This window comes from Camponotus floridanus, unplaced genomic scaffold (genome assembly GCF_003227725.1).
Source record: "Camponotus floridanus strain SB8 unplaced genomic scaffold, Cflo_v7.5 scaffold39, whole genome shotgun sequence".
Classification (NCBI taxonomy): domain Eukaryota; kingdom Metazoa; phylum Arthropoda; class Insecta; order Hymenoptera; family Formicidae; genus Camponotus; species Camponotus floridanus.
In genome coordinates, this window is record NW_020229536.1 from 840,731 (window position 1) to 864,857 (window position 24,127).

The 24,127-nt window shown below is 31.7% G+C and overlaps 3 protein-coding genes across 6 annotated transcripts; 2 read left to right on the forward strand and 1 right to left on the reverse strand.

Annotated features, from left to right (window-relative positions):
* The first annotated feature begins 376 nt into the window (after positions 1-376).
* LOC105249490 (uncharacterized protein PF11_0213) lies at positions 377-12,628 on the forward strand. 3 transcript variants are annotated; one of them, XM_011255004.3, is made up of 7 exons: positions 377-677; positions 1,886-7,071; positions 8,674-8,775; positions 9,498-9,631; positions 11,272-11,766; positions 11,853-12,107; positions 12,192-12,628. In XM_011255004.3, the coding sequence occupies exons 1-7, from the start codon at positions 595-597 to the stop codon at positions 12,396-12,398; spliced, it is 6,462 nt and encodes a 2,153-aa protein (XP_011253306.2). In that variant the 5' UTR covers positions 377-594; the 3' UTR covers positions 12,399-12,628. The 3 variants fall into 3 exon arrangements, with proteins under 3 accessions (XP_011253306.2, XP_011253307.2, XP_011253308.2); XM_011255005.3 differs by lacking the exon at positions 8,674-8,775; XM_011255006.3 differs by lacking the exon at positions 8,674-8,775 and having other exon boundaries at positions 1,886-7,053.
* Positions 12,629-15,868: 3,240 nt separating this feature from the next.
* On the forward strand, positions 15,869-20,107 carry LOC105249488 (glutamate receptor-interacting protein 1). 2 transcript variants are annotated; one of them, XM_011254999.3, is made up of 6 exons: positions 15,869-16,054; positions 17,074-17,625; positions 17,752-18,263; positions 18,351-18,667; positions 19,235-19,456; positions 19,541-20,107. In XM_011254999.3, exons 1-6 carry the CDS (start codon positions 15,985-15,987, stop codon positions 19,860-19,862), a joined length of 1,995 nt encoding a protein of 664 aa, XP_011253301.1. In that variant the 5' UTR covers positions 15,869-15,984; the 3' UTR covers positions 19,863-20,107. The 2 variants fall into 2 exon arrangements, with proteins under 2 accessions (XP_011253301.1, XP_011253302.1); XM_011255000.3 differs by having other exon boundaries at positions 19,247-19,456.
* A 193-nt stretch (positions 20,108-20,300) lies between these two features.
* LOC105249489 (solute carrier family 35 member E1 homolog) lies at positions 20,301-23,218 on the reverse strand. Its single transcript, XM_011255003.3, has 3 exons — positions 22,642-23,218; positions 21,551-21,759; positions 20,301-21,471 (listed from the first exon to the last, which is right to left on the reverse strand). Exons 1-3 carry the CDS (start codon positions 22,976-22,978, stop codon positions 20,959-20,961), a joined length of 1,059 nt encoding a protein of 352 aa, XP_011253305.1. The 5' UTR covers positions 22,979-23,218; the 3' UTR covers positions 20,301-20,958.
* Positions 23,219-24,127: the final 909 nt, after the last annotated feature.

The following is a 24,127-nucleotide window of genomic DNA, read 5'->3' on the forward strand; positions in this document are numbered from 1 at the left end:
AGCAGAATTTTATGTCACAACCAAATATTTTTTCTCTAATATAAATATAGAAATTGTAAATATAGAAAAAAATACAAATGAAATATATTTACCTGTTTTATACTATTAATTATTACTTAGTTTTTCAATTTTTATTCATAAACGTATTACATTAAAAAAAAATTTCTAACGATTTTATTAGTATTAGTAATTATTATTTCCACAACATTTAAAAGGATGTGCAAATAACTAATTGTTCCGCATTCTTTACTGTTGCAACTGTCAGCTATAACAGCTGCTGTGCTCGCGGTTTATTAGAGTCTAGGTAGTATAGTTAGCCGCACTGGGAAGCTTCATATACTAGAATTCTATTATTACATCGGGTCGCCGGCTTAAACTCAGTTGGTCTTGGCTCCCTGAACCGTGAGAACGGGTTTGCTCTTCGCACACCTGAGAGAGTGAATTTTCATGATCTCCGATCTTAAAAGCGCAACGCAATTTGGTCATCTTTTCGGCCAGCACATTTTCAATTATTTCTTGCCTTTCATCAATCGTTATCGTTGATCGGCAATAGTTATCAAATATTATTGTACAGTGTAAACAGAAGGTGTAAAAATGCCATACTACAACGATGTCCCGTATTACTATGGAGGAGCATCTTATGCGAACCATAGCTCGTTAATGACAGGCACGGGACGGTAAGAATAAAATTTTTATCTTAATAATTTTTATAAAATTTTGTGATACTATATTAATGTTATTTTGCATTTTATTTATATTTATATTATTTAGTATATCAAAATTTTTTTTTCTCATTAGATCAATTATGCATTTGTTTTTTTTGAAAATGTTGATTGTGGTGGAAATTTTTCTTAGAGATCGTTGTACATGTTATGTATAAAAAGTTTTACACAATAATATTTTCGTAGTAGTACGTAACAGGTCGTATAATTACAGCGTGTAAATTTTTTTCCTCGTCCTTTATCTTTTAAACTAAAGATTTTGGCAAGACCAGTCGGTGACTCATATGACTCTTCAAATCGTGTGATGTATGTAGCGATAAATTTAAAAGTTATCTGAAATCTAATTTTACGTCTTGTTATAAGACAAAAAATGAATATCGTAAAATGTTGTTATTTGTATTACTAGTATCATATTTTGCTCATAATTATCTTATAAAAAATGCTATCTGTCAATACTTACTCTTTGCTTTTTTTTAACTTATTGCGTCTAAGAAAGACAAAACATAAGAAAGATGAAAAAAACAAATATAAAAAACATAAAGATAAATGTAACAAAAATAAGAAAAACATAAATAAATTTTTTTTCGAGATCTTACATAATCAAAAAAAAATTTTTTTTAGTAATATTATGCATAAAAATAGCATAACTTTTTACTTTGATCGTACGTACTATCAAACGAACCATGTGTATTTAATGTTTGTGAAACGTTTTCACTCGACATAAAACGAAACAAAAATAACCATTTTCGACATTGAAGTAAATATACGGTAATCGAAATACGATTAAAAGGCTGATCAATCGATATGAATGTATATGTACATATATAAGCCTTTTATCAGATAAATGAGATGTTACTAATCATATATAGATTCTTAAGTTCTAATTAAATTTGTTAATTATTGTTTTATTATGTAATTTTTATACTCTTTTTTAAAATATAATTTTATAAAATTACGATAAATTAATAAATTATTTATATTATAACAATATTTTTTCATACAATGACTCGAAGATCTTAAGAGTCAATTTTGCATACGACATAATTTAAATGTCCAAAAGAACTCATTAAACGATTTACAAGAAAAGTATCCGCCAAAATAATAATAAATGTATACAAAATGAATTAGAATTGCGATTACAAATAACCATAATGTTCATGCAGAACACCTTTTCATACTCCGCTGACTTCGCGTTTCTCGCCGCATCTATCGACTATTTCGGAATCTCCGCTCAATCAGTTGCATCGTTTTGCTATAAGATCTCCGCCGATATCCGTAAGACGTGTAAGACAAGTAATAGATACGAAAGATATCGACGTTTCATCGCCAAGAATTCTTTCACACAATGGAAATCGTCCAAGGAATCGTTTGCAACGTAATCGCCCGACCATTAAGATTAGATCACAAGCTTTGAAGGATAATCCTGTGTTACGAGAGCACAATGAAAAGCACGAGAAATCAGTTGGTGAGCTCTTGATGGAGAAGTTCTTCATTAAGGATACGAAATTGGATGGCGATGGAAATCAACAAATACGCTTATATCATCAAGTCAGCTTGAATCAGCTTGAAAATCCTCAAGAACAAGAGGCTATACAGAAACGAATCACTCGCAGATTTACACGACGCAGATCTTCCGCCGATTTGCAACTTAGTCCTGAACAATTGCAACAAAAAGTCGCGTATGCGGAAGTTCAAGCGAAGGTCTTGGACAGTCTTGTGGCTGAAGAACAAGCTCAGATCGAGAATGAGATACGTCAAGGTACTTTGATGAGAAAGGATACAACGACGAGAGGCTCGATCGCCCACTCTTATTATACCGATTCCGATACGACTCAAGAAGAAAAGAAAACGGCAAGACTAAAGAAAACTATGAATAAGACGAAAAAAAGGAAGAAATCAACTATCGATAATTCGTGGCTAGCTGATAAAATCGATAATAGGCAATCGAGTACCTGTAATGAAGTGTCAACTGATTCGGAGATCGAAGAAAAAAGTAATGGGCCGAAACCACAGATGTATAAGATTGAAGCTTGTAACAGCACTGGGGATTTCTCTACGATTTGGATGAATGCGAGCTCCGAAAACGAGAAGTGTAAATCAATGGTCGAGCAATTTAGGGAGAGCGTGAAGATTCCTATTCCCAGGACATTTGAAACTGAAAATAAGATAGACACTTTTCCGAAAAATGTGGACGAAACGGAAATGCAAATAGTGTTACCTATGCGAAAACCTTATGTAAAGGATTCATCAAGGAACAGCGTATACTTGACAGTGAGAAAACCTACAGAAAAACTCGAAGAGAAACTTGAGGAAATCGAGAGACTTAATAACAATGAAAATCAATTAAACCTCACAAATGGTTTCGTTGATGTGAAAAAAGATGATGAATTAAATAGCTTAACGAATAAAGATTCACTGGAATCGAATGACGATGTACAAACAATAAATGACATTAAAGATGCAACGTTAAAGAAAATTCCAGATAAGCCCAAGAAAATAAAATCTTCGGCAAAAACGAATATTTATTCCACATTGGATAATAATTTAAATTTAGAAAGTAAAGATTCATTGAAATCAAACGACGATGTACAAACGACAAATGATATTAAGGATATAAAGAAAATTTCAGATGAGTCTAAAAAACTGGAATTTTCAGCAAGAAAGAATATTTATTCTGCGTTGGATAATAATTTAGATATAGAAAACAAAGATTCACCGAAATCGAATGACGATGTGAAAACGACAAATGATAATAAGGATATAACGTTGGAGAAAATTTCAGATAAATCTAAGAAAGTGGAGTCTTCGACGAAAAAGAATATTTATTCCGCATTGGATAATAACTTAAATTTAGAAAGTAAAGAATTGAAATCAAACGACATACAAACAACAAATGATATTAAGGATATAAAGGAAATTTCAGATAAATCTAAGAAACTGGAATCTTCGTCAAAAAAGAATATTCATTCCACATTGGATAACAACTTAAATATAGAGGACAAAAATTCACTGAAATTAAATGACGACGTGCAAATGACAAATGAAGTTAAGGATATAACGTTAAAGAAAATTCCAGATAAGCCCAAGAAAATAAAATCTTCGGCAAAAACGAATATTTATTCCGCATTGGATAATAACTTAAATTTAGAAAGTAAAGAATTGAAATCAAACGACATACAAACGACAAATGATATTAAGGATATAAAGGAAATTTCAGATGAATCTAAGAAACTGGAACCTTCGTCAAAAAAGAATATTTATTCCACATTGGATAACAACTTAAATATAGGTGACAAAAATTCACTGAAATCGAACGACGACGTGCAAATGACAAGTGATGTTAAGGATATAACGTTAAAGAAAATTTCAGATGAGTCTAAGCCTAAGCAATTGGAATCTTTGGCAAAAAAGAATATTTATTCTACGTTGGATAAGAACTTAAATATAGAGGATAAAACTTCACTGAAATCGAACGACGACGTGCAAATGACAAATGAAGTTAAGGATATAACATTAAAGAAAATTCCAGATAAGTTTAAGAAAATGGAATGGACAAAAAAGAATTCCACATTGGACAATAATTTAAATACAGGAAACAAGATTGCCTCAAAAACAAATAGTGATGTACAAGAAAATGATAAAAACGATGCACCACTTTCGAAAAGTGCTGAGAAATCTATGCAATCAAGTGTTCCAACATTTATTTCGACGAAAAACGATGCACAGAACCATGATGCGCAAATAAAACAATTGCCCAAAAATATTGTCACGAATATAAAAAAGGATGAAAGTGAAAAGAATGATACTGTAATTACTGCTATGAAAAACCTCGATTGCCTAAAAACTGTTTCAACTATCGAGATGCCGGGGGATCTCACCACTAAAGATTCTTTCACTTCAAAAACAGACAAATTTACGGAAGAGAAAGATAAACTAAAAATGTCGGCGACATTGCGCGATGCTACAAAACGAAGCGTTGTCTCGAGTGAAGCTAACGATAATGCTGGTGAAAACAGCGCCAATAGTGCGACGTGTCATCTGCCAAAACCGTCTAAAATTAATACAGATAGAAATAATGTCATAGAAGCGCCAGAGCTTTCGTTACGAGAGACGGCACAGTATCTGGCAAATCCACCGGAAAGTGTTGAAGCGGTTCTTACGTTGCCGGAAAAGAAGATGAACAAAGAATCGAACTTGGCAAAGACTCCTTTCTTTAATGCTCCAAAGAAAATCAATAGCGTAGACGCAAATAAATCGACTTTGAAAATCGGCGTAACTCAAACCAATGACATCGCCAATTTGGTAACTAAAGGAATGACCTTGCTCAAGGAAATGAACGATGAAGTGCGTAGTACCGACAGTAATGAGGAAATGAAATCAATAACGGAGCCGTCAAAAGTCGATCTGAACACTGAAACGCCAAAGAACGAAATAGAAAAGCCTAATGGAAATATATCACGCAAATTATCTATAAAAATGATTAATCCATCAAAAATTGAGACGGAAATAATTACTACCAAAAAATTAGAACCGAAAGAATCGAATCTATTAAAGACTGATATTAAAAAAATAGATAATGTCGATATAGAAAAAGATTCGGGAGATTCCGACTTATCCAATCTCAAAAATAACGTGCCAAAACTCGATGCTGCAAAATCCAAATTCAAAACGAAAACTTTTCCAAAGACAGCTGCGAATGAAACCGATAAAATGGTTTCATCGAAAATTAAGAAAGATTCAGATATATTTAAAATAACAAAAAGTAATGATGATAAATCCATATTATTTCCTCAGAAAGAACGAGATATGCCGAGAAATTTAAAAAAAGGTATTCCTGTTGATTCTAAAAAATCGATGAATGATTGCTTATCGAATAACATTTCCAATGTGCAACAGTCTGCATCCGTTAATGAAAAAACTGCGGATAAAATACCTATTAAAAAAGAGCCGACAAAACCTCTAAATAAAATAACAGAAGAACCGACAAAACTTCTAAGTAAAATAACTGAGAAGAAGCCAGTGACAGTCGACGTAAGTTACGATAAATCACAGGAGAAAGGTGGGCAGTTATCCAAGAGCGCTTCCACTGAATCTATTGATTTTTGGAGCGAGATCAAAGCGGCGAGTAGTCCTGAAGGGATGAAATCGAAACAAGAAAGCGGATTTTCTTTTTACGAGACTACGATCACGAAAGTTGAAAACATAGATCCAACGAATTGCATGTTTAATGATTCATTGGCAGAAAAGAAGTCGTTGATAACATCAGTAAAGAATTCTGATGATAAGAAAAATAAAACAAACGTCGAAAAAGGCGTAATAGAATTCAGTAATTCAATGATCGAGCCAAGTAACGTTGTTGTAGAAGAAGAAAAGGAAAAGGAGAAAACTATTGTGGAACCTCCAAGAGTGAAAAATAAAGAAACTGCAAAACTCATTAAAACAACAGAAAAAACTGCCCCGAAGGTGCTGTTAAAAAAGAAGAAAAATCTCTCAATAGCAATCGGTGCCAAAGATTCGAATTCGACTGTGAAGAAGGCTCCCCTAAAGCACGATTCCGCGATTTCAATACAACCCGACTCTACAACACCTGATGCGACAACTGTTGCAGCTTCGGAAGTATCTACTTCAGTACCCGAAGTCACGATACCTATAATAAATATAATCGAAGAATGTAACGAAGACTTTAACAGCCACAAAATCGATGACGAGAATTCCAAGACTCCAACGAACGAACCATCATCCGATCTTTTCCTGACTGCGACAATCTCAAAATGGAGCAATCAGGACAATCTGACGAACTCTGACGATGTGGAGACTCCGGTCGTATCGGAAGAGACCAGTTTGGTCGGCAGTCCTATCATTAGTCCGTCATCTGTCAAGACAAAGCATTCGACAAAGAAAAAGAAGACGTCAACTAAGAAAACGTCAACGAAAAGCGAGAAAGAAGTGAAGATTCGTAGCAACGAATCGACGATAACGAGTCAACAGAAGACGCTTATTCCTGAAAAGCAGTTCTCAGCGAAACCGTCGCCTAATTCCAGTCCGAGGAACACACCTTCGCAACGTCCGCTCGATCTCATCAGGATGTTCTACACAACACCATCGGCGTTGCTCACAGCCACGCCGAGAGATCTCTCCAAGATTAGAAGAGCGAAGATCAAGAAGAGGCGACATCAATTGAAAACACCATCTGTCAGTAGTGATAGTACCGGAAGTACAACGAGCACTGCCACAACGGGAAGTACAGACGGAAGCAGATCGACTTGCGTCGAACTAGACGATGATTCTGAGCACAAGAACTCGACAAGGAGCAACGATTCTGGATTTGACGGTTCACCAAGAATCTTGAGTATTTATTTTGCGCTTATCTACGTGTCCCAATTTTACTATTGAAGGTGTATCCAGACAGTTTCAAATATTCTATCTATCTTCACAATTGATAAAAAATATTATTTGAATTGATTGAAGTGATCTTAATAATAGGACATTCGGAAAATGTCTGGAAATACTAACGCGATGTTAATATTAATTTGCTAATTGATGTGTGAATGTTTCTATTATTTGTTAATAGTAATTGTCTGATAATAATTTTGCATGCGAGTGTATGTGTTACAAAATTTATACACAAAAGCCTACCTAAATTATAATTATTATGCGAAAGTTTCAAAAATATTTATAAATCTATGCCTGGATTGCATTTTGTAATTAATGTTAATTAACATTAATGTGTTTATATGTTTTTTTAAATAACACTTTAAATTACACTTTAAACAGAATCACTTCCACACATTTTTGTTTTTAAATCAATAAAAATATACGCACAAATAAATTACCGCTCAAGACGTAAGAAAATTCTGTCGAAAAGTTTGTCAGAAATATTTGCCGAGCTTGCACATTGCAAATGAAATTCATAAATTCAATAAAGCAAGTCAAAAGCTTTTCTTTTAATACTTCAGATTATTTTCACAAACTTTTTATTTTTCTGTATTTCATCGATATGTATTTTATCGACATGCTAATGTCTCAAATAGTGGAAGCAATGATCGCGATGATCTATACATCATCTGCGTATGTTTTTTTCTAACACTTTTAAAATAATGTTATAAAATCGTTATCATAATATCTATGATTTACAGTTTAGCACTTCATTTATATAAAAGAATATAATAGTCTAGATAGGATGTAAACTGATTTATTTATCAGTATATATTTCATATTGATAAAAAAATGTTATAAACATAAGTTGACAAATTCTATTTCCGCGTATTCTTTCATTATAAAGATTAAAATTATAAATTAATAGAAAAATTTCTTGATTCAAATATATGTATATAAATTTTCACGAATATATACCAATCATAATTACAAAAGTGTATAAACTACAAAAATATGTACTATAAATCATTTATAAATTATTAGAGAAATAATATTGACATATTCTATTTAACATAAACATTTCTAGTTCACTAGTTTTTTTAAATTTAGCAAAATATCAAAATATCTAATTTGAAATTTCATTCTAAGTATTCAAATAATCTCTTTACGCGACAATTTAGTAAATATATATGTGTAATGTGTGAAAAAAATATCGCGAGTAACTAAATAAAAAATTAATTCAAAAATTAAATTCGGCGAGATGACCTCTTTTGCCCTTATTTTTATATACTTTTATATAAAAATAAGTTAAAATGTTTTCAATACTTTGCCGTTTTTTTGGTTTTATTATAAATTGTATAATATCATATATATCCATTCGTTATAATATCATATATATATGTGTATGATAACGTGTATGATTATATTATACTATTATATACAGCACTATTATATAATAGCACGCGTAATAAATCGAATCTGCTGTTCACGCCATTATAAAGCATCAAAAAAAGTTATATTAGGCGGATTTTTAAGAGGCATATTTTTATCGCTCTGCAATAACACATTCCTATAGATTGTGACATGGCCTGCCATAAGAAGTGCGAAAAGCTAACTGGAAATCTATGTGGATTAAACCAAAAACTAGTCGCGGAAGCGTTGCAAGCTTTGAAGAGAGGTGAGTAGTGCTCCAAATATCTTTCGCTGTCCACTTAATTGCAACTTTTCAAGAAGTATATGGTACTTTTCGGATTTTGATGTTCTCTTTAGTACCAATGACAATAGCAGAGGCAATATTGGACAATTAGTAAGCAATCATATAAAGAGTTTCCTTCCTTGATACACGAAATCTTGACGTTCTTGACATATACATATAAGTATTATACACACATATACATATAAGTATTATACACACATGACTTGTATAGACATTTTTTTATATTTTTAACATTAATATTTTCAAAAACAGTCAAACGGTTCTAATGATACAAATCATTGATTGAAAATAAACTTATATGGTATTAAATATGGTTGTTAATGTATATTATGATCGAAAAATATAACAAAATATAGTAACTACTATAAACGTTGGTATATTAATTATTTTATTAAGAAGGTCCGCACGAGAATTAAGATATTTGCATGAATTATTATTATTATATATTTCTTGATCAAATATTAATTAACAACCGCATTTAGCTCCATTTAATTTTTAATAATTGATTAATATTTTCATGTTCGTTATATGTAGGAGTTGGAATCAAGTTACTTATCTATCAAATTGATTGCATGACTAAGTATGAAGAACAACAAATTTTAATGCATAATTACAAATGCGTGTTTGAGTTTATCTTATTAAAAAAAACAAATTGAAAATGAATGATTATCGTTTATCCTTAGCACCTTCGCAATCATCGGACAATCAGCGAAACTCAGATATCTCGGAACGTTTTCCAAGCGGTCGGATAACGCCCCCAGCGACGAACTTACCAAGGTTCAAGAAATATGCCGTTACAGATTTTAATTTTCTCAAAGTAAGTTTAAATAGATCTCATAATTATTTATAATTTTAATAACAATAAAATACTCCCACGCGAATTATCTTCAATATGCTCTAATCTGTATATTTCTGTTCGATCACATACGTTTTTGATCTCTTATTTATTAAATATTTATTTTCTATTTGTTCACTTATTGCAATGAAAGTTATGCGTTCTTTAACCGGTTCCAAAAATTCACAACTATTCCTAGAGCATATTACGTATTTTATGTATATAATCGTATACGCCTACATGTATGAGCACGTGAACGACGAAGTGTTATAATAAAAATAAATTTCGCATTTTGTTTTCGCAATTGTTATATATTTTGAATACTTGAATTGATTTTCCGTAAAATCAACGAATATGAGAGAAAAATAAAAAATAAATAATTGTCAGGGCCGTTTTTAAAGGTGTGGAGGCCTTGGGGCAACGAAGAGATGAAGACCCCTAACTATTTTTGAGCCAAAATCAAATAGAAATTTTTACGTTGTTTAAATAATTTATTGCTAAATAACAAGGTCAAGCAACATACATAATGTTGTGGAGGCCCCTCTCTTGTGAAGGCCCCTGGGCCCTTCAATCCCTGTTGCCCCTCCCCCCTACCCCCTAAACCGGCCCTGATAATTGTGAAAAAATTGTGGTAGGAAATCTTTCTTGTTGTTTATATCGTTTTCCTCTTTGTAAAAATAAGCCTAATTATTTGAAAGTATACCTTTTCGTCATTTATTTTCAAAAAAAGTGAATTAAAAAAATTTAATGATTTTTTAAAATCATGCATTGAAATGTCAGCTTTTAGAATGTGTATATATTTTATAGCTTAGGAATAATGATTTGTATTGAAAAACAAAATTATGATTTGTTTGAAAAACAAAAACGTCATCTACTGCAGAAATCGACATTAATTTTTGGCCAACTCCATAACTTGACGTAAAGTTTACGTAGTTCATGTTGAGTTTTGAATAAGCTATTTTAGTCTCTGATGCATGTTATAAAACATTCTCTTTCGCACATGTACATACATATATATACATATATATATATATACATATATATAAGTATTTTTTTAATCAGTATGTACACTAGATCAATAGTACACTAATTTATGTCAAAAAAATCAATATTCGCTTTATATGATTCTATTAGGAAAAATAAATCTTTTTTTTTCTTCTAAATAAGATATAATAGAAATTATACATATAATCTCATACTTTTTGAATCGCTGAATAAGATTGTAACATTTTTGTTTAAAATCCTGAGAAAGTGATCAAAATTTATCTTAAAATAAATTAAATAATTGAAATAAGTCTCTTAAGATTGAAATATATAAATCTCTTTATTAATCTATAATAATGACGATTTTATATATTCCTATTATTTAATTATTTAGTTCCAATTATTTAATTATTATAGTTTATTCTTTTTAAAAAATAAGAAAATGTATCAAAATTAAATATCTTAGGAATAAGCTTAACCTATAGTAAATCTATAGTAAAATCAATATGACAATTAAGAATGAAAGATAATCAATTTTCTTAATCAAAGAATTTTAATTCTCATGCGACAAACTTAAAGGTTATTTTTAAATAAATTTTTAAATAAATTTTTAAATAAATTCTGATCTTATTTCACAGGTCTTGGGTAAAGGTAGCTTTGGTAAAGTCTTACTAGCTGAATTGTGCGGGACGGAATGCCTGTACGCAGTAAAATGTCTAAAGAAAGACGTCGTTCTCGAGGATGACGATGTCGAGTGCACGTTAATTGAGAGAAAGGTTCTCACGCTGGCAACGAGACATCCGTATCTCTGTCATCTATTCTGCACCTTCCAGACCAATTCGCATCTCTTCTTCGTTATGGAATACCTTAATGGAGGTGATTTGATGTTTCACATACAAAAGTCCGGTCGATTTCCCGAGGCTCGCGCACGTTTTTATGCTGCCGAAATATGGTCTGGACTAAATTTTCTACACAAGAAAGGCATCGTTTACCGGGATCTCAAGTTGGACAATGTATTGCTCGACTTCGAAGGCCATATTCGAATTGCAGACTTTGGGATGTGTAAGCTTCAAATCTTCTTAGATAGAACGGCCGATACGTTTTGTGGTACGCCAGACTACATGGCACCAGAGGTATATTTCATCATTCTCTTGAAATTTATTTTTATTTTCTCCAGGTGATAGTTATTTAATAGGTATAAATTTATTTATATTTACAGATTATAAAAGGACTTAAATATAATCACGCCGTAGATTGGTGGTCTTATGGTGTTTTATTATACGAAATGTTAACCGGCCAGTCACCATTTTCTGGGTGCGACGAGGACGAACTATTTTGGAGCATTTGCAACGAACGGCCATTTATACCTCGGTATCTGAGTCAAGAAGCTAGCGATATGCTCATCTGTTTATTGGAGAAGGATTCTGCGAAAAGGCCACCTAGTCATGAAATTGCTATGCATGCTTTCTTTCAGGTAATCCACTCACTATGGCCTGTTACAGCAGAAAGATATCACGCATGTAGTTTCTCAAATTAATTTGCATTTTCAACTTCACAGCATTTGCCTTGGGATCGATTAGAGAGGAGACAATTAGAACCGCCATTTAAGCCCGCGATCGATCACACCTTAGATACAAAATATTTCGACACAGCATTCACAACTGAACGTCCAAGACTCACGCCGGTACCCGAACAGATTTTGACTTCGATGGATCAAGGTGTTTTCCGTGGATTCTCCTATACGAATCCAAACGCGACAGACTGATGTGTATCAAGCGGGAAATGATGCTATATGCATAATGTTATAAATTTAACAGATTAATATCTGTAATTTTCTTCCTCGAAAACTTTCTTGTTTTGCATAAAAACGAGAATGTATTACCGTTTTTTTGGATTCGTATAAAATTACTATTATATAATAAAAAATATACGAATCATTTTAAAGGCATATGTTTGTGCAAATGAATTACAAGGAAGGAATAATATATAATTAAATAATAATAATATATAACATTTTGAAAATAAATATACAGAATGATAATTAGGATTACTGAAACTATATAACTATTATTTGAAACAATTGAATAGATTTAAAAAAATTAAACTAGTTAGAGTACAAGAAACTTGTCAATTTTATCAGCATACAGTGCGAAAATTATATAAAACAATTTGATAATCTGAATTGATCTATTATTCATTACCGTTTTTATACTCTCATTTTAAATGAAAAATTTGATTATCAAAATTTAATTATTTTATGTTTATATAATTTTAGTTCTGAATGCTAATAAAATTAACAAATTTTCTATATTTAAAACAATTAATTTTTTTTTATTTGGTTCTAAATAATAGCCGAATAATTTCCGTAATTTCCTAGTTGCTATCTTATCTAGCTATATAAAAATTACATCGGTGAATGTACAGATGTAAGTTAATAAGCAAAGCAATTATTCATGAATAGTTTTATATATTTTGTTGGTACATACATGTACATATATAATTATATATATATATATATATATATATATATATATATTGTATATAATTAGTTATGTAAAGTATAAAAAAACATACTTTTTTTATTCTATAAAGATATTTCTTGCACACTCGAAAACAGAATATCCTAATACATGAATTTAAGCGCATATCGGAGATATGGAAAATGCATATCAATATAAATTCATGTGTTAAAAGACATTCTTTGTATCTGTTTGATACAAAGAATATAATTAGTAATATATATATATGAATAAATATATAAAATATATTCAACTTCATAAATAATTTTTTTGTTTTTTATTTTTGTCAAGATATATGTAAATATGATTGAAAAATTAATTAATAATGCAGATGTAAACGGTTAGCTTAACATAAGATTGTATTTCTGTAGGACAATAAGCGTATAAGAATATATAAATTTCTATACGGTTTCTATAAGTTTCTATACGGATAATAAGCGTATAAGAATATATAAATTTTTATATTGTAGACAAAGAGAGAGAGCATAATAGAGTATAATTTTTACATACAATTAAATATTTATTTAGTTCAGTGATCTGCTTGCGTTGTTGTGATCAGATTGTTCCTATATATAATCTGATTTACTTAATTAAATGTATCCTATACTTAGTCTATTAGTAAGTTAAAGAAAAGTTTTTCTGTTCATTATTTAAATATTTAAAATATCGATTATATAAATCAATTGGAAAAATATTAAAAAGTAAATTAGAAATAATTTTTAAATATATATGTGTTCATCAGTATATAAATTAAATATAATTTTAAGCAATCATGTAATAGAAATATACATAGGACAAAATGCTTTAATTTCAAGAGTAAAAGAAACCATATGTATTCAAAATAAATTGCGTGTAAATATATGCAGATATTTTATCAAATGTGTAAAATGCATTTATTTACACTCAATTTTGAATTTATTATATCTAAATGTAATGCACGCACACATATACACACATCGTACCTGTGAATTTATAAATTATTATTGTTTTATATTATATCTAAATTTTATTAATTATATATTATTTATTTTTTTCTGCATTCTCTCATTAAGCAAGCGAAAAGTATTGATCACTTTTATTCTGTTATACATTTCAACGCAATGCGTAATTGTTTCTTTACTTGCACAGTCCTAAGTTTCGACCATATATTATTGCAATTAGGTTATTAATATGTGATGTGCTTTATTATTTTAACTAGTTATGCAATCTCTAATTTTTTTCTTTAAATGAATACTCGCTTATATTTGTATCTTTATATCTGTTTTTGTATTACTTTTTATTCCTCGATCAACTTCCTTTTATTCTTCCTATATTTAAAACTCAGCTTTTTATTTCTTCCTTTAAGAATAATATTTTTAATGAATAATAAATCATTTTATTAACTCTTTGATTCTCTTGCGATTCGTTATTTTTTCAGATCATGTATTCTTTTGCTCGCATTTATTTTGCTCACTGTGCATGTTAATTTCAAATTATTAAGAAATTGACAAATATATATTTTCACTGTAGAGCCCTTTATATAAATATCGCATATGGAAAAAAATATAAGAAATAATAATTTATTAAATAAATTAATAAATATATGTATAGTAATATTTTTTGAATATTTTTGCTTTTATAAATTCATAATTAAATAATTTTTAATAATAAAATAAATAAACTAATAAACTAACAAAATAATAAAATGATAAAATATTTTTATAACAAGAATATAACAAATCTTAAGGACAAAGATGGTTTGGAACAGTTTTGAGAAAATTTGTATATATAATATAATTTATACAATTTGTACAAAATCATGAAATGATAGAGAGTGTGAGGACAATTTAAATAGAAAAAGGTGAGAGACACACACGGAATGTATTAAAGAATGAGAAATTAAAATTAGAAATTAAAAAAAAAGGAAGATGATAATATACAATAATAAAGAGCAAGAATTAGAAGAATCGGTAAGTAATCTTAGATTTAAAAATCTTACATTTAACTTTTTTATTAGAAGATTCCAATATTTTTGTATTCATGATTACTTGACATAGATGCGCATTTCGTAAAAAAAAATATTGTTTTTTTTTTCAAAGGAAGAAAATAAAATAAAAATATATTTATTCTTCTTTATGACTCATGCTTGAATCGACTGACTTGTGACACAATTAATATGTTTACAGGATATATATATAGTGAAATCTATTTGGAGTGCTTATGGTGCTTGAGTGCAGGCATTTCAGATGAATGCAGCTGAGCCTAAGATTTAATGAGAAGCACAATCTCATTTAACGCTATTGCGACTGCGAAGCGTCCGTACAGGGCCGCATAACGTTCTTATATGAAGTGAAGATACGGATGTCATCATATGTATAAATAGATCCGTTCGTCTGCACAGTGATACGGCCCTATATTGAAGGAGTTATTTTTGAAAGCCACATCGTGAGTCGTTATAGCTCTGCACTCAGTTCTAAGGAGTTTCGTTCGTGGTAAGAGCGCGGCGGTTTCACGCTGCGCTAGAGTTGTCGAACAAAGACAACTTGTTTACCCCGTGAGCAAAAAGAATCGTTGATTGTGCCACTAAGATCTGATCTTTTATTTATTCTATTGCTTCTGTCAGTGAAGGATTTAATTTTTTTCTAATTAAATCAGTACCTCGAAAACTCATATATATATATATATATCTTTGATCTCCACACGAGTGTTAGCTTCGGTAAATTTATTATTAGATGTTAAAAAGTAGCTAAGGAAGCAAATACTCTTATATAAAAATTGTTATATAAATTTTTTGTATAACAATCGACGTTAATCTAGAACATGCTCTTTATTCGAGGAGATGTATAATGTAGAATGTATAATGTAGAATGTTTGTATATTTATATAAGTCGACAAGGAAGAAGATTGTATTTTAAAGAAGCAGGTAATATTTCGAAATTTTCATACAAATTGCATATATGTGTGATTTGTGAATGATTTATCGCTGTTCTAAATTGAGGCTTATAGTTTATATACCCGAAAAAGAATCCATATATAATCAAAAACATATAATGTATACATATGTATGTATGTATAATTATATGTAAAATATGTTTCTTTCTTTTGTATAATCTCATATATACATATGTACAGGAAAAATAATAAGAAGACTAATTAATTAAAAAATAATTATATAAAAATAATTGTATTGTTTTTTTAGAAAAAGAAATTTAAAGAAAAAATGGCATAAGTCACTCAATAAGTAGAATACAATATAATAGCATTTATTCATTGTCAGAAGTTACTAGTAAATTGCATCAATTAGATCCACATTAAGCTTATGATCAGTAAACAGAACTCGAAGAATCTGACAACAGATCCGACAGCCAAACCTGCTAAGAGAATCTGATATCGTATATTATTATAATATTTAAATAATTAAAAAATGCAAATCCTCTACTTGATTTTTGTAGAGATTAATCTTTCAATATCGGTAATAATAATTCCCATATCAATTTATAGTCTTTTTGTCGGCGACAATTTGTAACAAGTATTTAACAAAATTTGCTTTCGACAGATTTGTCTATCCGAATAATACTATATATGTATATAAATATGATTATACAGGCAATTTTTTCATTTTTTCAAATTTTATTTTTTTCTAAAAAGAAATAATAATTATGTTTTTATTATTATTCTTTTATTATTATTATTTAATTATGCTTCGTATTATATCCTGTATAGAGATTATATAAAAAAAAAGAAAACTTATATATATATGAACAAATTTTTTTATATTTATATTTGATTATATATGAATATTTTCTCGGGTGAAATCTCAAATAAAAAAAATAAGAAATAAATAGCGGGAAATCATCATCAAAAAGTCTTCTTTCTTGGATAGTGATAATTGTTTTGCTGAATTAATTCGCGCAAAATATATCGGATCGTGATCCGAAATAGGAAACGGATCAACAAGAATGTTCAGTTCATTAAGGCTAGCAACTATGCGCTCGCACAAGAGTCGTGCCAGACCGGGAAGCATCGCCACATCCGCGAATTCCGATTCGACCAGAATGGAAGATACACTCGCGCAAACACAGTATCATCCTCACAGCTTTTTGCTCTTGAACGATCAGGAAGCGACGAATATCATCGGTTTGTCATCGCCGGTCAGTGTTTCTTCGAAAGTCGCGCAAGTGAGGGTGGAACGAGAGAGTGGTAGTCTCGGGGTAACTCTTCGTGGTGGAGTGTCAAAAGCTCTGATGGTGACGGGAGTAAAAACGGACGGTCCGGCTGCCAAGGAAGGAAGAGTCAGGCCCGGTGACCGATTGCTAGCGGTAGATGACACGGAATTGCGAGGACTTACCTTGGCGGAGGCACAGCGAGCGCTTAAGAAGAGTTCGGATTCACCTGTTACATCCCTCACAATTGAATACGATGTTGCAAACATGGAAGAGGCACGAGCGGCCACTTCCGGCCCATTGCTTATTCAACTGGAACGTGGTTTTTCAGGTATATCATTTTTTCCTCAAACGAGTTCTTGCTTAAAAAAAAAAAAACGATAAAAATAACTCACATGTTAAGAATATGAATATTTAAATGTATATTAACTTGAAATATGAATTGAAAATTCCTCAGGAGAACTGGGTTTAACTGTGAGAGAGACATCAAACGGAATCTACATAGAAAGTCTCCGTCCAGCGAGCACAGCAGATCGCTGTGGTGCTTTGCAAGTGGGAGATCGACTATTGGCCGTGGATGATATACCGGTCCAGGATGCGGCAACCGCCGCAAAATTGCTTAGAAATAATTCCGAGAACTGTCGTATTGCCAGGCTGCAAATATTACCGCGACCACCGAGGACAGTCAAAAGAAGAGCACAACCGCAAGTCCAGCAGAACTCGAACCAGACTCTGCAAATGAAGGAAAGCCTGACGGTTGTTCTTCGGCCAGATCATCGGGGCTTCGGGCTCGCGCTTAAGCTAGTTGAAGATCGCATGAATTATGTTGTGAGCTTTTTGGAAGCTGGAGGCCCGGCTGAACGAAGCGGTGTCCTTTTGCCTGGTGATAAAGCTATCGCAATCAATCGGAGAATGCTACGCGACCTGCAACCGAATGAAGTAGCTAATATACTTGAGACATCGCAATTGGTAAACATCTTTTTCTTATTTCAAATTTTTACAAAAATATGGTGAAATACCTTTTTATTAATTAATTTTATCTTGGCATGAAATCAGATCGAGTTAGTGATAGAATACAAAGTAGGTGGACCAGTGGTTCCGAATTCCGGAATTTTCACAGTGAGAGTAACGAGGCCGTTGGGTGGTCAACCCGATCTAGGTCTTACGGTGAACGAAGACTTAGTAATTACGGAAGTTCGTCGAGGATCGCTTGCTTATCGAACAGGGAGTTTAGCATCCGGCGACAGGCTGCTTGCAATAGACGGGGAACAATTAGATTCTGGAGATTTAAGACAAGCCGCTCAATTATTGCATCGACCCGGCAGCTCAGTAGTTGCTTTAACTGTCAGAAAACCAGATCCTAGTCCAGAAAGGTATTTAATAACATGCAAAATATTTCCTAAAAATATTAAATTTTAAAATTGAAAAATGTATGAATTTTCAAATATCGACATGTGTCCTGAAAATAAAATTTCTTTTTTTTGGTATTTTCTGCAAAAATTAATCGATTACAAGAGATAAACAAGATGAAAATTTTTTAAATGAACAGATTATATAATTATGTGTATTATATTATCATTGATGCATATATATCACATACAATAAGACTATGTAATTATTATATAATATAAAAATGAAAGAATAAAATAGCAAAGAAATAAATTGAAAACACAAAACGAATAACTTTAAATTAATTTTTCCAAAATATTATACGTATATAATAACAAAGTATTTATTTTATATAAGCTTTGCAATCAAAATATATACACAAAGAAAGTAAATTCAATAAAAATGAAATAAAAATGCCGAGAAAAGGAATGATTAATTTTTCAATATAAAAAGAGGAGGAGCGATATAAGTGTAACATATTTTATAAAGTTTAAATTTTCTAATAAAACATATAATCTGTTTACTTATATATTTGAAGAAAAGCTTTATAGAGATTGTTCCAGGAAGCTTAGTATAGGAAGTGACACAATCCAGCCACAGTTTCCCAATGCGTTACGTTCGGCTAGAGAAAGTCTTCCCAGTGTAGATAGCGCCGTGGATTCTTGGGGCGAATTGGGAGAAGGTGGTAGTACTATGCCAGAGATACTGCGAATTTGGGATACTGTATCTGTAGACAGCGGACAGTTAGACTTATCAATACCATCTTATCCAGGGTATCTTTTGATTAACTTATTTAATAAAAAGATTTACTTGACATTGACCATTTCTTCATGTAATGTTTCTTGTTTAAAATTCAGAATACAAGAATGCGGTGATTCCGACAATAAAGCCCAGCAGATAATGCATGTGTCATTGCATAAGGATCCTGTGTATGAAGACTTCGGATTTTCAGTGTCAGACGGTCTATACGAACGGGGAGTTTATATAAATCGTTTACGACCTGGCGGTCCCTGCGACGGTGTTCTGCGACCATATGACAGAATTCTTCGAGTGAACGAGGCCAGCACGGAAGATTGCGACTGCTGTTTGACGGTTCCACTCATCGCAGCAGCCGGACCGCGTCTAGATCTAACTATAGCAAGACTCTTATCCCCACAAAATGTTATAAAAACTTTATAAAACAATATAATATTATCATCTATAATAAACTGCTAGTATATCTCATCATAATTTAATATTATCTTATATCTTAGAATATCTTTCAGTCACTTTAAAGAATACTTTATTGTTATATTAAATATTTTAGAATACTGAATAAACTAGATACTGTTAATACTGGCAGTTATTTTGGGGACATGATTACAATTTTACATATGTGCATTGCGTCGAGCAATATATAATGCTTTCAATATATTTTTGTACACGTGTATATTATATTTATAAAAATAAATGTATAGATTGATTTTCCAGCTAGACCATCTTCTGCATAAAATTTACACGCACGCACGCACATGCCCAATGTATAATCCGTGAACATGAGTTTGTACAGTATTGGCACTTATAAAAACATATTAAAATTTTTTTTCATATAGGATTAAAAAACTGAAGAAACTTAAATAAAACTGGAACACTGAATATACTCTGTCTAAATCACAAGTACATAAACCGTATTGCAACTGTTTAATTATTTAGATTATTTAACACAATTTTCACAATGTAGTTTCTATATATTAATAAACAATGCATCAAATATGTAAGAATACAAGATGTCAAAATATATTGTATACTTTTCGTATATACTAAGTATTGATTTGTGGGAATGTAATCAGTTTCATATGATTAATGCTAATTGTACCAGCAATCAGCTAAAAGATCATATTTTTAAACGATGCAATTATACCTTTCCAGCAGGTTTATCTTTAAAATACAGAAACTAATCGAATTCATGACAATGAGCATAGTACGAAAATATAGAATATTTTTATTTGCTAAGAAATATTGATTTTCGCGATTAAATTCGAGAAATATAAATCACATTTTTCTGCAATACTTATATAAATAAAAAATACACACATAGTAATTGTCAATTACTGATCAATTACTAATTGGTCATGAGTTTCTTCTATCTATTTTCTCTGATCATATGCAAGCATAACAAATTATGTTAGTATTTTATTATATGAAAGAAACTAATTCATACATAAATAAAAAGGATTTCATTGATATAGAAAGTCACATGAATTTATCAAAATAAAATAAAATTAAATAATTGAGACTAGATTGCAAGTAATTGATGTTGTTTACTGGCAAATCCATTTACCATAAAGGAACTGCTAGTACCATTCTGAGTCGAATTATAATATTTTGGAAGAATTGTCTCCTTTTGTTTCTCCAATCTTTGATTGTATTTAGCATTATTGTAACATAATACTCCAAATATGGCCATAGTCATTCCAAATATATTCAACCATGTAACTGGATTGCCAAGTACAAGTAACGTTACTGCGATTACAAATATACGCTTGCTTGCACTGGCTACTGCGTATGTTAAAGGAGTTACGATAGACAGTACGGAAAACGCAATAATGTTCTGAAACCAGTTCAATATACCATCTAAAAACAACAATCCTAATATATAATAGCTAGTCTCTGTTGATGGTTTCAGCATCGGTTCATATATCAAACTATACAGATCATATACAGCCCAAATTGGTGAAAACATAAGTAGAGCCAGACGGCCGAGTACGTGCAGTAATCGTAAGTGATGTATTCCTGTATCATGCAGCACCTATAAACCAATAAATTACATTTAGTTAAAGGGAGACATAAAATTTTAAATACTTTGTCGAGAGTTAATTCCATTTTACCTTTTTGGAATAAATATTCTGCAAGGAAAATGCCATAGTAGATGCTAACGCACTTATCAGGCCAATCATGTTGAAACTAAGTTCTGTCAGTGTGGCAATCGCTACGCCACCGACTATTGGTACAAGGCTCAAGTAGACTTTCCATGTCTGCTGTTCTCGAAGTATTATTCTTGATAGGGCTACCGTAAAGAGGGGCATTGTAGCCTTCACTGGGACAGAGCCAAACTTCTGTTAATATAAGATAATATAAAACTAATGTATAAAACTAAAGCAAACACAGTATTTATATAGCTTGGCAACTTTATAATATATCCAGAACCAAGCGTAATAATCATACTGCTGTCACATTGTCAATAATTATTATTATTCAAAGTATTACCAATAATATTATTATCAATAATTACCCATAATTATTGGTGTCAATAGCATTATTAATAGTATTATTATCGATAATAGTACAACAATTTTACAGACAATTGGCTATATGAATAGGAGCAAAATTATCAAAAAGAGAAAAAAATTTTTTTAATTAAAAAAATCAAATCCCAAACTTCAATAAAATTTTATGAGAATTCCCTAATGTTTTCAAGTCCTTTAGCATTCCAAAAAGTAGACACATCCTGGAAATATTCGTAGTTACCATCGAAATTTAACTATCAAAACATTAACAAGGTTTTATATAAAAATACAAATTTGAGAATTTTCACGGGCTATTAAGAAAGAACTACACTAAATTTACAAACTGCTATGTTTATACGATGTAAAACCTTGCCAAGAAACAAGATTATGCAACTCGAATATTGCATATCATATATTTAGCATTCGTGTATTATTAAAAAATGTTCCTCAAAAATTCCTTTATTATGCGGAGACTTTAGCATATTTGACAACAACTGCGTATGTTTTCGACAACACGAGAATAAAAAACTGTTATACACTTGTTTCAACAGGTAAAAGTTTATTATGCACCTTTCTCGAAATTAAACACGCAGCGCGCGCACGTGATATGCATGCGTGACATATGTGCGTGACGTATGCACACGTCTACGAATTTTTAAAATTATGCTCATGCTTATGTTATGTATACATACCAGTGTGGGCATAGGAAACTGGTACTTTCCAAATGCTGACGTGGCTGAACACGTTTGCGAGAAATTTGCCTAAGGCTAAGGGCACGATGAGCCGCAAATAATAGCTCCACGTTATGTTGGACGAATATCGTCTCACGCCCCAGAGATTGAAGAACGGGCCGGAATAAAGAGTGATCGAGGTTAATTGGACCATGGTGACGGTGAGCGGATACGGGAACTCGGACAACAGCATCTTACCGACAACGTTGCTGCTGCTGGATACCACGTACCATAGCAGGCACAGGAATAATACCGTCACCACTTCGCGGTTATTTCGTCTATCGTCCATGGTGTTCATGCGACAGGGAGAGCGAGCGATCACAAAACTCACTCCCGATCCTAGTTCACCGTCTTATCGCGAATGCACCCACGGTATATGAGATATTCATCTGGATTCACATTCTTTGCGAAGGACACCGATGATTTTTTCTGTCAGCAGAGAGCCCGAGAGTGGCAGGAATGGCTACGCCGGTGTCTCTCGTGCAATTAGAAGTGACGAACTGACGAATAAACTCCGAATACCGAATTGACATCGGAGACCTCTTGCGGTGATAATGCGAAAGTCCAATTTCAGGATCACCAACGTGACTCTAGCAGAGAGAAGACTACTAGCGTTTTCGAATGTCGGGTTAAATCGCTCTGGGGTAGTTTACTAGATGTTATTGACCAATCACAGCCATTCTGAAGAATATATGGTTACATTCTTAAGAAGAATGGCTGTGATTGGTCAATAATAGTAACCTACCTCGGAGCGATTGAAACCGAGCGATAGAAACGGAGCGATAGAAATACTATAAGGCCGGATTTACTATAGATAATTTAAGCCTTAACCTTAAGAGATTGACCACTCACAGTCGAGTATGAAGAGAATACTCGACTGTGATTGGTTAATTTCTTAAGGCTTAGGGCTTAAATTATCTATTGTAGACCTGGCCTTATAAAACAGATCTTACGCAATAAAGGTGCAATTTCATTGACGCTAGAAACCAGAGGCAAATTAAAATCACTAGACTTTCTCTAGATATGGCGTCAATAAAATAAAGTTCAGTTTCAACTTTTTCAGTGTGTAAAGATGCGGCCTCATTGACGCTAAAAAGTAGCGTCAACCATTGGTTGAACAATGAAGCAACTATACTTACCTCTTTGTTCAACCAATGGTTGACGCTACTTTTTAGCGTCAATGAGGCCGCACCTTAAAGCGGCCTTTTCATTGACGCTAAAAAGTAGCGTCAACTATTGGTTGAACAAAGAAGTAAGTAGTTGCTTCTTTGTTCAACCAATTGTTGACGCTACTTTTTAGCGTCAATGAAATTGCACCTTAACAGTTGGCAGCCCTACGAGATAGGCTGTGCAGCACTGCGCGTATATAAAATAAATTTGAAATCGCTTCTAGCCTAACCATCTTTACGCGATCGACTTTATTTGAATTGCACGGCATTGCATCGAA